This window comes from Amphiprion ocellaris, chromosome 6, assembly GCF_022539595.1.
Source record: "Amphiprion ocellaris isolate individual 3 ecotype Okinawa chromosome 6, ASM2253959v1, whole genome shotgun sequence".
NCBI classification, from domain to species: Eukaryota; Metazoa; Chordata; class Actinopteri; family Pomacentridae; genus Amphiprion; species Amphiprion ocellaris.
The window spans coordinates 29186474-29199071 of record NC_072771.1 but is presented as its reverse complement, the minus strand read 5'-3'; the positions used below and the strand labels follow the sequence as shown (position 1 = coordinate 29199071).

General features: G+C 41.3%; 1 protein-coding gene across 5 annotated transcripts in view; it reads right to left on the bottom strand.

Annotated features, from left to right (window-relative positions):
- Positions 1-12598, bottom strand: part of aopep (aminopeptidase O (putative)) — a 72297-nt gene that overhangs the window by 7649 nt on the left and 52050 nt on the right. For 3 of the 5 annotated variants that reach the window (XM_023299109.3, XM_035943287.2, XM_023299110.3), the window contains 3 exons: positions 6415-6531; positions 1714-1800; positions 1475-1623 (listed from right to left, as the gene is read on the bottom strand). In XM_023299109.3, the coding sequence (XP_023154877.2) occupies positions 1483-1623; positions 1714-1800; positions 6415-6531 (345 nt within the window). In that variant the 3' untranslated portion in view covers positions 1475-1482. Of the gene's footprint in view, positions 1-1474; positions 1624-1713; positions 1801-3370; positions 3530-6414; positions 6532-12598 lie in introns of those variants that run through there. The other 2 variants (XR_004846518.2, XR_008602006.1) reach the window with 1 other exon arrangement.

Here is a 12598-nt window from a genome sequence, read left to right as displayed (position 1 = left end):
ATGTCCCATTGTCCTTAATCAAATTCCAACTGGGTACGCTTGTTGCATGCTGGATCTTTACATCTTTCATGTCTGTCTCTGCTGTCAAAGACATCTAATGAAAGCAAAATAATAATAAAAAAAATCTTCAAAATTATGTTTAAAACTGTAAAACCATAACCATGGAGTCTTTCAGTTAAAAGGCAATAAAATCTGACTATGCTACAGCATCCACAATACGATATTATACTGTATGTAATAACTTTGAAGAATATTTGGGATACTATACTTAAATTGTCAAGCCGGGATCAATTTAATTGCATGCTCTCATTATTCAAAGGTTAATGTCAATAACAGCAGGACTGTTATGAAAAGATCAGCAGCTTCAAAGAGACCTGTCTTCACTCCAGTCTTCCCTTCCGCTCCTTCTCTTCCTCCCTTTTCTTTTTTCCTAAACCATAAATTTCCCTCATCCTTCATTTAGTGTCAGACCAATAAAACCCCTCCCTGTTTGGAGTCGATGGCTGACAGTTGTGGTTATGCATGCGCACGGACACGCACAGGAGGAACTTCAGGGGTCAACGGTATAAAAATCACTCCACATCGAGCGGAGACCATCCTGAGCCCCTCACAAAATGCTCACTGACCTGTTCCCTCTCTATTTTCTGTCTTCTCTCTCTCGTTTGTTTGAGGAACACATTCCCAAATTCCTTCTCTGACGAACACATCCTGACGGCGCTGCTGCGAAACCACGGAAAACGCCCCATTCTGAGTCTACAAACACGCATGTGCATAGACACACACATAAGACGCACACTCAGTGGGCTCAGGGAGGAATGTGCAGCAAAGGTAGCCAAGTGGCTCAAGTGCGAACTGTCCGCTGGGGCAGATGGAATCGGGATCAATTCAACACAAAGCTCTTCTTAACAGAAGCCATTTCAGACTACAAGGTCAGATATGAGATAAAAATAGTGTCTTTAAAGCATGGAAATACTTCAAAACTTCTGAGGAATAACAATAATTAGCCTAAGCCAAAGTATTAGATGATACCCAATATTTGGGAAATGCTGCTATTACATTTCTGCAGCCCCTATGAGCTTTATTATACTGAAATGTTATTGGTTCTTTTTTGTCCTTTGGATGTTTCGAGTGACTCATCAGCCTGTTATCAGGCGTCTTGTTGCGAAGTGAGCTGCAAATATCAAGAAACTGAAAACCCCAAGCAGATAACTTTCAATCTTATTTTATGAACCCACACAAATGTATTTTTACATTTCTGATTCAGCTTGTTTAGAGACTTGCTGATGTAATTTCGGACCATATTTGGTGCCAATGAGAGCAGTAAAGCAGAGCGATGAAATTGGAGCTCCTCTAAGTTGAGGGGAAAAAAATTGATTTTGACTTAATGGGTTTCAAAACGAGAGCGTACGAGCAAAAATATGGCGAGACATGTTTCGACGCCAGTCAATATAAAGAAATGAAAATGAGACTTCACCTCCAGAGTCAGAGCACCATCTCCTCCACCACCCTGCGAGCCGATTGGTCCATTTCTTCCTGGACCAATGAGAGGCAGCGACGAGCCACGGCCTGCTGCTCGGCGTCCTCCTGAACCATCAGCTCCCCGTACAGATACACACCCATGGCCTGGAACGCACAATTACTTTACTATCCCGTTTTCTCTGATGCTCGATCGGTGTTTTTAATGCGTTTGATGCTTTGATTGTGTGCATTTACTTGGTCATGAACCAGGAAGTGCTCAACGTCTCCGTAAGCCTGAGCGTACGCATGTTTGACCACCAGCTCACACCAGCGATGTCGCACCTGGAAACGAAAAGAGAGGAAAAAAATGCCTTTAATGGAACACCAAATTAAATTTATTCATTGTAAATATGATGCAAGATATATGACGTGAGATTTAAACTCTCTTCTGCCAAAACACTTGAACCCGAATAGCACAAAAACACTAACAACATCTACATTTGCTAACAATTATTTACCTTCAGTACAGACAATATGAATTTAGAGGAATAAATTATTCTTAAATACAGCTTATGCCACCAATAAAATCTTTAAAAAGCAGAATGGTGTTGATGTGAAGATTTAAAAAGTCTTTTAAATGTTGCCATTGTGGAAAACAGTTTATTTCTCTGGTTTTAGCCAGTGCACTGAGACATTAACAGGTCTCCCTCAATGCCGGTAACAAAAGACAAACAGGTCATCTGACAAGCCTGGAGACAAATCTGGAAAACTGCTCCACTGACAATAAATCGATTGATCCAGGAAACGAGGATTAACAGATGTGAAGTTTGTTTTGGAAAGAGAATCATCTCAATCTTCTCGTTTAAGAGTTCCATTTAATTCTGTTTGTGTGTGTTTGTAGCTGTTGTTTTTACTGTATGTGTCCATATAAGTGTGTGTGTGTGTGTGTGTGTGTGTTTGTGTGTGTGTGTGTGTGCGTGTGTGTGTGTGTGAAAGCTAATTCCTGGCCTTTCTCCCAGAGGATCAATAGGAGCTCTGTTGCCGCGGTTACAGGAGAGATCAGAGACTGGCTCTGTCCCTGCCTCAACCATCATCCTTCATCATCTGCTATGAGCGTGCACGTGAGCGCGTGTGTTTCTGGGTGAACGCAGGCAGTGTGTGTGTGTGTGTGTGTGTTTGTCTGTGTGAGTATATACTGTTGTGTAGAAGACAGGCAGAGGATGATAAAAAAGACAGGAGAGCGATTCCAGATGAAAAATCTTTTAAGCACTGTCACTACTTTAAAGCCTCACAGTTTCCCTTGGCTGGTTTTTTTGTGGGTGTTTCACTCTTCTGCGTAACCATCTCCACACACTCGGGATAATAAACTAGCCCTTTGGAGAGTGCAATGCCCGTGCGTGGGATTTTTTTTTTTTTTTTTTTTTTAAGTGATTGATTCAATTTCAACAGCTAAAGCTTTGAGTATTTCTAAAGCAGATACAGATATCCATTTTGAGATGACATTCTAGAAAGCACTCACACTCCTAATGGGAGTTTCTGCTTTGTTTGTTTGTGTCAGAAATGTGGCACTTCCTTCTATCTGCTCATGTAGCATTAAAATGACTGAGACTGAGCAACGCTCTGTTTACGACGACATTTAAATCCTCAAATTACCTCTGCAGCCTACTAAATAAGCCTAAGTTTAATTGGTCTCCGAAGGGCTTTCAAGTCCCCCTTTTATCCAAATTTAAAATCTTTCCTTTTTCTGTATAGTTTCAGTTTTTTTTTCCTGGGAAGCTGCAAAAATCCCAAAGCAGACATGGCAAGAGGGAAGTTAAATGTAATGCTCTTCTACCTCCTGCCCATACGAGAACAAGGATACGTGTATGTCTGTCTTCATGGGAGTGCGGATTAGTGTGTACAGTGTGTGTACCCTCTAGTGCCAGCGCTGCCCTTCTGGCCTCTGCAGCCCCGGCAGCTGTTCCCTGTGCTGGGTTACATTCCTGGGGAGAGCCCTGGGGCAGAGCAGCTGCCTGGTGCTCCTCTCCTTACCCCCTTCTTACTCTGCTTCCTCTCGCTGGGCCCCTCTCCTCTGACAGCACATGCAATTACACAGTGACATTCCTTCATTTATTACTGCACCCCTCCCTCACCCTCCACCACCGATCCCAACACACACAAACACTACAACTGTTCCTCAAGCACTTTGTGTGTGCGCGCGCTTACCATGACGAACAAACTTACACATCTCACACAGTTGGAATCTCACGCAAAGGCGTGCGTGAACTAAAGATAAAAAGCGTTACAGCAGCCTTGACTTGTCCAAATACTATATAGCACATAGCTTTTGGGGCGATATTCTCATTCTTCTTGAGAATTAGATAAAAAGATCATCTGCACTCTTGTGCCTGACTAGAGCCAAATATAAGAAATCTTAATTAGTGAGCTTCAGAGATGCTATTAGGCATTTTTAACCTTGAGACAGACCCAGGCAACTGTTCTCTGTCCGTTTCTATATTTTTTTTTAAGTATACAGAGGTGGTCATATCACTTGCCAAGAAAGGAAATAGGCAAACTTCCCACATCTATCCCTTTAGCTGTTTGTTTCTTCCTTTTTGTCTTCTATATCTGCACTCTGCTACATGATCTAAATGTAGCCACTACTGTTTTCTTATCTATTTTGCCCAGTGGCACCTACTAGGCCTGGAAGGGATTTCTCCCCTTGTGAACCTTCCCCAAGGTTTTTATTATTATTTTTGAGGCAGGATTTTGTTGCTCACTTTGAGGAGCTGTTTTTATCTCCAGTCTAATGTGAGCCTGTGAAGCCCTTTGAGATCATCTTTTTGACTTAAGCAGACAAATAAACTCAGGATGACTTCTTTTTTGATCCGTCTTCATTATTCTTAATACGTCTTTCCCCCTTGTTCTGCTGTCTCCTCTCTGGTCACTTAACTAAACCTAACCAGAGCACCTTACTTACACAATAACACCCTTCTAACCGACAGATGGTTTTGGCACACATGCGGGCATGTACGCTATCGCAAAATCAGACATGCACTCACGAAACTACACACATGCATGTGCACATGTATAGTCACACAAGGGTCTCGCATCACATGAGGCTCATATGAAAGGAAGTGAGCAAAAGTCACGCACTCTCTCTCTCATACATGCAAACACATGCCCCGACTCACAAATGCACTCACACACATATTCATGGTGGCTAACACCGTACACAAAAGCAGTCCGACTGCACGCACACTGGTAGTCAGGCACATATCAGCTTTTACTACCGTGTAGATGCACATGCAGATGACACACACAGAAACTTAAGGTTGCGTGCCAGTCTGCACAGCGCCTTTGACCCAGAGACAACCTCCTTTATCACCTTGTGCAGTGTCTCACTTCAACTTCACTCCACTTTGCTTGGACTGAGACATGCAACTAACATGTAGTTAAACAACTTATAACAGCAGACTGTTGCCACTTAAAGCAGAAATACCAGCAGAATGGATTCATTGGAATGATTAAATATCAAAGCTTTGCACTTCATGTGGCATGAAATCATCATAAGAACTAGAGACTGCAGGTTTACTGTATGGGCTCAGCCTGATAATACAGTCCTATTTTCAGGTGATCAGTCGGTTCTTTCAGAATGCATTCGGCGTCAGCGTATCACTAACAGCCTTTCAGAAGTCATTCCTATCACCCAATATTCATTCATTCTGAAAAGCTCTCATTCTCTGTGAAGTAAACACTGAGGGGCTACAGGCGGCTCTTCCTGTATTTATCCAAGAATTCTAAACAGATCAATCATCAATCATCTGAGGAGAAAGCAAAGCTGAGCAAGAAAAGGACACTAAAAAAAAGGAGAAAAAGAGCTACAGACAAAGAAGAGAACAAATGGCCACTTTTATAAGGAGAGACATAGGTGATTAACCTCTTGTGAATGAGATTACTAACATTAGGACTGGGCCATTGGCTCTAGACAAGTGTGTGCAGGTGTTTGTGAGTGAGTGTGTGTGTAAGTGTGTGTTTTTCCATGCATGACCATGTGCATAATGGCCCTGCGTATTTTTAGCAAACACTAAAAGTTTTTTCCTGGAAATTGCAGATGAGAATCTGCTTTCATCTGCCAGGAAGTCTGACTAAAGAGGCCTTAACCTAAAGCTGGACTTGAAGCCAAACACAAAATGGCCTCGAGTTTTTATCACAGGATCGACTGCTAAAATTACAAGACAATAACCTAAATAAGAAAGCTAAATCCCTGAAATAAGTTATGTTTTCAGGATATCAGATTCCATATTGAAAATCATTCAAAATACAGACCTGAACAAAATGGTTAAGAGTGTTTTAAATGTAAATATTTAAAATATCATTAAGTTGGCTGGATTTAATGCAATAACCACTCAACTGGCTCCACACAACAGAACATCTGAGCCCCATTATATACATTATTGCCCGCACAAAACAGCTCAGAATTAATAAGAACTTGTAAAACACTGAATATGTATCAAATTTTTCTTTTCAAGACAAACCATGTGTTAATGATGGGGGTTAGCCTGGACAGTTTACAGAATCTGCCACAGCTGTGTTTTTCACACTCCTGTAGTAAGAGGCGGCGCTGTACGGTAAAGAAGTCTTAAGCTGTCCACACACACACACAGCTGCAGAGCACAAACAGACCAAAACACACACACAAACTCACAAACATTGTTAATAGCGCCATTAAGGAACTTTGTTCAGTACTAAAACATGAAGTGAATACTTGTGGGATTTAGTCTGTAATGGCAGCTGTAAAGAAGAGAGCTGCTATTACAACTGAATTTACTACACATTGCTAAGCACTATGCCCTGGGATGGGAAAGGAAACCATCTACTTTTTTATTTTTGGAGGAGATTGAAGAGCTTGGGTGCTCAGGATCACTTGTCTGAGCACATGTGTGTGGGTGAATGTGTGAGAGTGTGTGGTCTTACCTCAGCATCTTGATTCTGTAGACTGTAGGTCCTCTGCAGAGCGCACAATGATGCCACGCTCAGCTCCGATTCCTCCAACAGAAGTTCCAAAAGCATCACTAGCTGGTCAGACGTCAACTGAGGAAATAGAAGAGTTTATAATATTAATAGTGCCAGCTAATACAAGCTCCCTCGTGAAATATATTGAGACAAACGTATTAAATATTATGAGGAAATAAGTCACATCTTCCTTGCACCGGCAGCTTCAAACTACCAAACTGGCAAACTAGCACGATCATTTACATAATGGATATTGTGCACCCACTCACAAGCACATTTACATTATTTTCCACAAGTTTCATTTTCTTTTTCTGTGCTATGAAACCTTTGATGAAAAAGGACATCAATACAAGTCAGGCAATTAATGCAGCCTGTCGAACAGAAGGAACGGTAGAACAATAAAACAGAGCTGGAATGGTTATTAAATAAATATGTTAAATCAAGTGAGTCTTGTACAACTGGGAAATATTACAAAACGGGCGGGAAACAAAAAGAACAAATGAAAGGAAATTATTAGGATCTGAAGCAAGAACAGAAGGAGATTTGAAACAAAGCCATGACGCTGTCTTTTTTTATTTTATTCTTTGTAAGTTGCAGGACTGCAGTGAAATCTCAGTTGCAAAGACTAAAAACTGAGAAGAGACAAAAGCTTTTCAGGAAATAGGAAATGTCTTACTGTTGCCTCCTAATAGTGCGTGTACCAATTGTGTTATCCTGAGGTGGACCTGAAGGAAAACACCTATTTTCTTCTGATGACTAACATCTTTGGGGACTGTGAGAACTCACTGGTGAGCTTTGGACGATTATTCTGAGGATGGATGTGGGCAGCGATATGAGAGAGTGACTTCCTCCTCCAGGGACAGCTGTGCCTAGCCTTGCCTGCCGCTCTCCTGGATACAGCGAGCACTCCCAGCCTCTCTTTCTCTCTGGTCCCAGTCTGGGACACAATTAATGGCTGAAGGCCCCGTGGAGACTGATGTGAAAATAAGTATGAAGCGTGTGCATGTGACTGAGTGAAACAGAGCGAGAGAACAAGAAGAAGGCAGAAGAAAGTGACAGAGGATGAGGTTGGACACATGCTACAGTTTGCTGGATATGTTTACCTGTTACATTCAGGTAAATGCTAGAACAAATAGCTAGATTTTGAGCGATGTATGTTTTGTGAAGGGCCTATCTATTTAAAGCTGTCTTTGGTAAACAACCTCCTGAGTGCTGCTGGGAAATACCTGACCTAAAACCAGGAAGTATTTCAGCATGGAGATGTTGGAGCTGAGGGAATAACACCCATACTCGAGCTGGCAAATGGTCAAATCAAACACTGCTACCACTGCTGCTGCTACACACACAGACACTGGTGATCATCTAACTCCGTGGAAAAATCTGACATCCAGTCTTTCCCTTCACCCTCTATTGACTCTCCTCTCTCTCTTCGTCCCTCTTCCCTCCATTTTGTGAAGGCTGAGTGTTTTCTGAAGTGGCGTCTCCATCTCTAAAGAGTCTCTTTGGGGCCCACCCATGATCCTTCTCACTCTCCCACCCTTTGAAAAGTGAAGAGTCCACAGCAACAAAACACAGCTCTCTCACACACACACACACACAACTGCAAACATCCCTCTGCGGTGACTGCGAGGTCCTGTTGTGCCTTTATGTATTTATGTTGCTAAGGAGGTGATCAATATGTCTGCACCAGTGTCTCCAAAATCAAATTCCTGGTCAGTGATGGTACATTACAAACCAATTATTATTATCCTAACAAACACACACACACACTGTACACAAATGAGCAGAAAGGAACATGATTGTCTCTCTCATCACATTTAACATCTCCATGGTGAAGTTCCCAAAATCAACAGCGAGCAACAGTGCTTTCCATAAACTGTCTGACTTGATTCTACAAAGCCAGAAATGTACTCTTTAAGGAATGTATTTGCTACTTGATACTACTCTTTGCTTTCCCTGCACTATTTTAGAGGAAAAATACTGTACTTTACACTTGACTGCATGCATAAATTGTTTCCTATGATTAACTGGTGTCCGGGCATGCAATTTGATTTTGGTGCAGCGGAGACTCACTCTACGAGAACAATGAAAACTACTAAAACTCTGTCTATTAAACTTGCTTGAATACATACCTCTTCTGAAAGCAGAAAGCATCTACCCACCCAACTTGCTCGACCTCATTTTTCACATATGTGAGCTTTGCTGCATGCATCTGCAAACTTATGGCACTTGTGTCAGTGTTGCGGAATGCACCACTGTTGCACAAATATTGGTCATGTAATGTAATCTAATGTATGGGGATTATAAAAAAACATCTGGTTGTAAATGTTATCACAAATGGGATTTTATATGATAAAATCTTAAAAATTGTGACTTTAAGTAAATGTTGAATGCATTTTACTTGTATGTTTAATGTCTTGTTTGATTATATCTTGAAAACTGACCATTTCAGAGCAGCTTTGGTAAAGGTGAGAGTGTATGTCTGTGTGTGTGGATGAAGGATAAGAGAGAGCAGTTATGGGGGAAAAGGTGAACTCCATGGCTGAGTAGTCCCTTATTAATGGCTAGAGCCTTTAGAATGGCACACAGACACTTCCAAACAGCCTATACCCACAGTCAAACACACACACACACACACACACACACACAGTTCCATGTCATGACTGGGTCATGGGTATCTCCAACAATGGCCCTTAATAGTACAGTGCTGAAAGCATCACTGAGGGGGAAAACGTATCCCCCCCGACGACAGTGATTCCTGTGAAAAGATCTCTTCACACACAATGCAGAATTTGGCCAGATTAAAGAAGCATTTAATTCCCACACTGTCCGTCAATGCCAATGGTGGAAGAGGAAGCATACAGTCTCTCCGTTTCTCTGTCTCACTCTTAGACACACAAACACACATATTCAGACCAACATCCGTCCTATTATATCTAAAACAATCCACATACCAACATACAAACTCCCCTTCTGCACACAGGTCGGTCATACCAGCTGTATATTGAGGCGAGCCTTGCAAGGACCTCTGGGAAATATGCTGCTGAAATGTCCCCTCGCACATTGACCTCTAAACCTCTTCAGAACAATGGCACACACACACACACACACACACACACACACACACGTGGCCCATGCATGCACAAATATAGACTGTTTGCAACAGTGACTGACAGCTCAATGAGACGTAGCTAGAGTAAACACAGGATATGATATCCACCACAAACTATATATGAAACAAAATACATATAGTCAAGTGTGTGTGTGAATGTAGAGCTGTACATAGTATTCCCATGTGAGTGTGAAGAGTTGAGAAAATGAGAGTTTGAAAGCAACGGAGAGAAGGACTCAAAAGGAGGAAGCAGCTACATTGTGTGAATCTGTCAGTACATGTGTGTGGGTGTATGGGACTGTGAGACTCGGCAACATTAGTCATGCTACTGCTGCTGCATAACATGCTCGTACAGCTACAAAATAAATTGATGCTCTTTAGCCTTTTGTGCAAATTGTGCACCGACATGCTCACAGTATCAATGGATGCTTTATTGTGATATTTCTGTCCTTAATGTTGATCAGGCTGCAGTACTGATTGATAAAGAGTTGCAACTGATTCCAATGTGCCTCCTTCTCTGAGACACGGTGAAAGAATAAAAGAGTTGTCCCAATTAAAAAAAAAAAAAAACTGCAAATCTGAAATCTTTTTCTGTGCCTTTCCAACAATCCATCACTTGTTCAGCATTTCCATGGCAACAGCACTTAGCACCACTCTCGTTCTGTACAGTACATAGGAGAGCAAACCTGTGTCCATTTTCAGGAGTCTTCACGCATATGCAAAATTCGTTCAAAATATTCGTCCTTCGCGTACATCCTTTGTGCTAAACAAGGTCATGATCTCTTATTCTTTCAGTCTCTTGCTACCTTAAGCAGTAAGTCGCCATTTACCATTTTATCATAGCGAGAGGGACCTCAAAAAAAACCCTGCTAACTGAATCATCGCTGCCATCTCCCACGTTTCTGCTTCGACATGCACCGATTTACAAAAAAAATTACGTTTTTTTTTTTTTTTTTTTTTACTCTTATCTTTATTCCTTTTACAACAGTTTGGTACAACAGTTGGCAGAGCATTGTGGCTTGAAATCTTGCACTCAATCATAATTGGAGAAGTGAGGCCTATTGTAATTGTATTGTACTGTACAAGAATAGAAGGAAAACGACCAAAGCAATCGCAAACAAGAAAGAAAGAAAAACAGCAAATAAGACAAAAGAGATAAACAAAGAGAATAGGCAGGCACCAACAGAACTGTGTAAAACAAAAAAACTCAACAACTGGACTAACTGAATGTAAAATGTATGACTGCAAAAAACAAGAGAATTTCTCTCTATTCCCTCTAAATCCATGTGTTAACATTCTATCTATAATCGTGTCAACCTGAATATCCATACTGTAAATTTACCATGTTGCTCTTTTCAATAAACATATCTCTTCCTTAAATTTCTTCCATCTTCCCCCCATTAAAGTGATTTTGAGAGAATTTTTATTATCCTAAGGATAAAGGATGTATGTTGTACAGATTACAAAGCCCCTTGAGTCAAATTTGTGATTTGTGATACTGGGCTATATAAATATAATCTGACTCGAACTGACTGTACTTAAAAGAAACAGAGAGGTGCTAATGCCTTCCTTTCCTCCCTAACTCCCCCTTCTCTTCCTTCCCTCACTCCCTACCTGTGTACCACTGGGGAGAATGTGCTGCTTGTTCAGTCACACTGCATTACGGGGGTTGGAGACATTGACTAACTGTGACATTATAAAACCAAACTGTGATTTCTGAGAGGCCATTGAATCATGTGTGTGCATGCAACCGTGTGTGTGTGTGTGTGTGTGTGTGTGTGTGTGTGTGTGTGTGTGTGTGTGTGTGTGTGTGTGTGTGTGTGTGTGATGCCATTCAGTCGCTCGGCTGCCTTTTATTTCTGTCTGACCACAAGCTCGTAAAAACACATTCTGGCACCAGCAGCTAAAGGCCTCAGCCCACGCCTCAGGTACTAAGGTTTCACTCTTTCTTTCACTCAAATCCCTCCCTTTCTCTCTCCCTCTGCCTCTGTCTCCATGACTGTCTGCTCCCTGTCTCCATACCAACTCTTTTTCACTCCTTCTTTCCAAACTGCGTATCTGGCTCCTCCAATTAAATGCCCCTCCTTGCTTTCTTTATCTCTTTTTGTCTGTCTTTATTTTACACTCGATTTAAAGCCCCAAACATTCATCAGCTCAAACTGTGGTGCCAGGCCTGGGTCTTGAGGAGAAACAGTACGCCAAGCAGCTGTTAAGATTCTCTCAAAAGACATGACAGCATAAATAGCATCACAAATACTTACACTTTTAATTAGCTTGTAACTGTTCTATACAGCTGCATAAAATTAAAATGTGCAACAGACCAGGGCAGATGGTCAGGAATGAAATAGCAATCAAGTGGCAAAAAAATTGAAAACCAAATTATGTAAAAGAAACTCTTTGTATCTTGGGAAATATTAAATCTTGGCAAGTGGTCATTTGCTTCTCTGAAATCCCTGAACCATTACTAATGCTCTTACTTTATATACAGAGTTTACTTCTTAAGCTGTACTCCTAACCAATAAATGAAGTGCAACAAATAATGTCTATGTGTTAGACTAAGGCTTAAAACCTTCCCCAGAAAGAAACAGGTGACTATTTAATTATCACATCAAATGGTCACATGTTTGCAAGAAGCCTGTCTCATACAATAGCAGTACTCTGTGTTTGCAGAGGCATGTGTGGGAGACTTTAGTATAGGCAACAGCAGTAATGAGGAGGCCATATAAATATGATAAATGGCTAGAGAAGAATAAATTCATTCACTGTGGGGATATGATACTGCAATCTTGTGGGTTCACAAGGTCTAAAAAGACATTATAAAATGACCTGCTGACATAGGTTTTGTAAATTAATTTTGGCTAATGGATTTGAGTATACACACACACACACATACATAGACACACACATACATAGGCACACACAGGAAATACTGAAAGGTTATCTATGAGTCACATGTTGCCCTTTCAACTTGTGCAGCAGAGCTGCCGTCTGTTCTATCATTTCCCCAAATGATGTCACAGCTGCTGTTGCAGC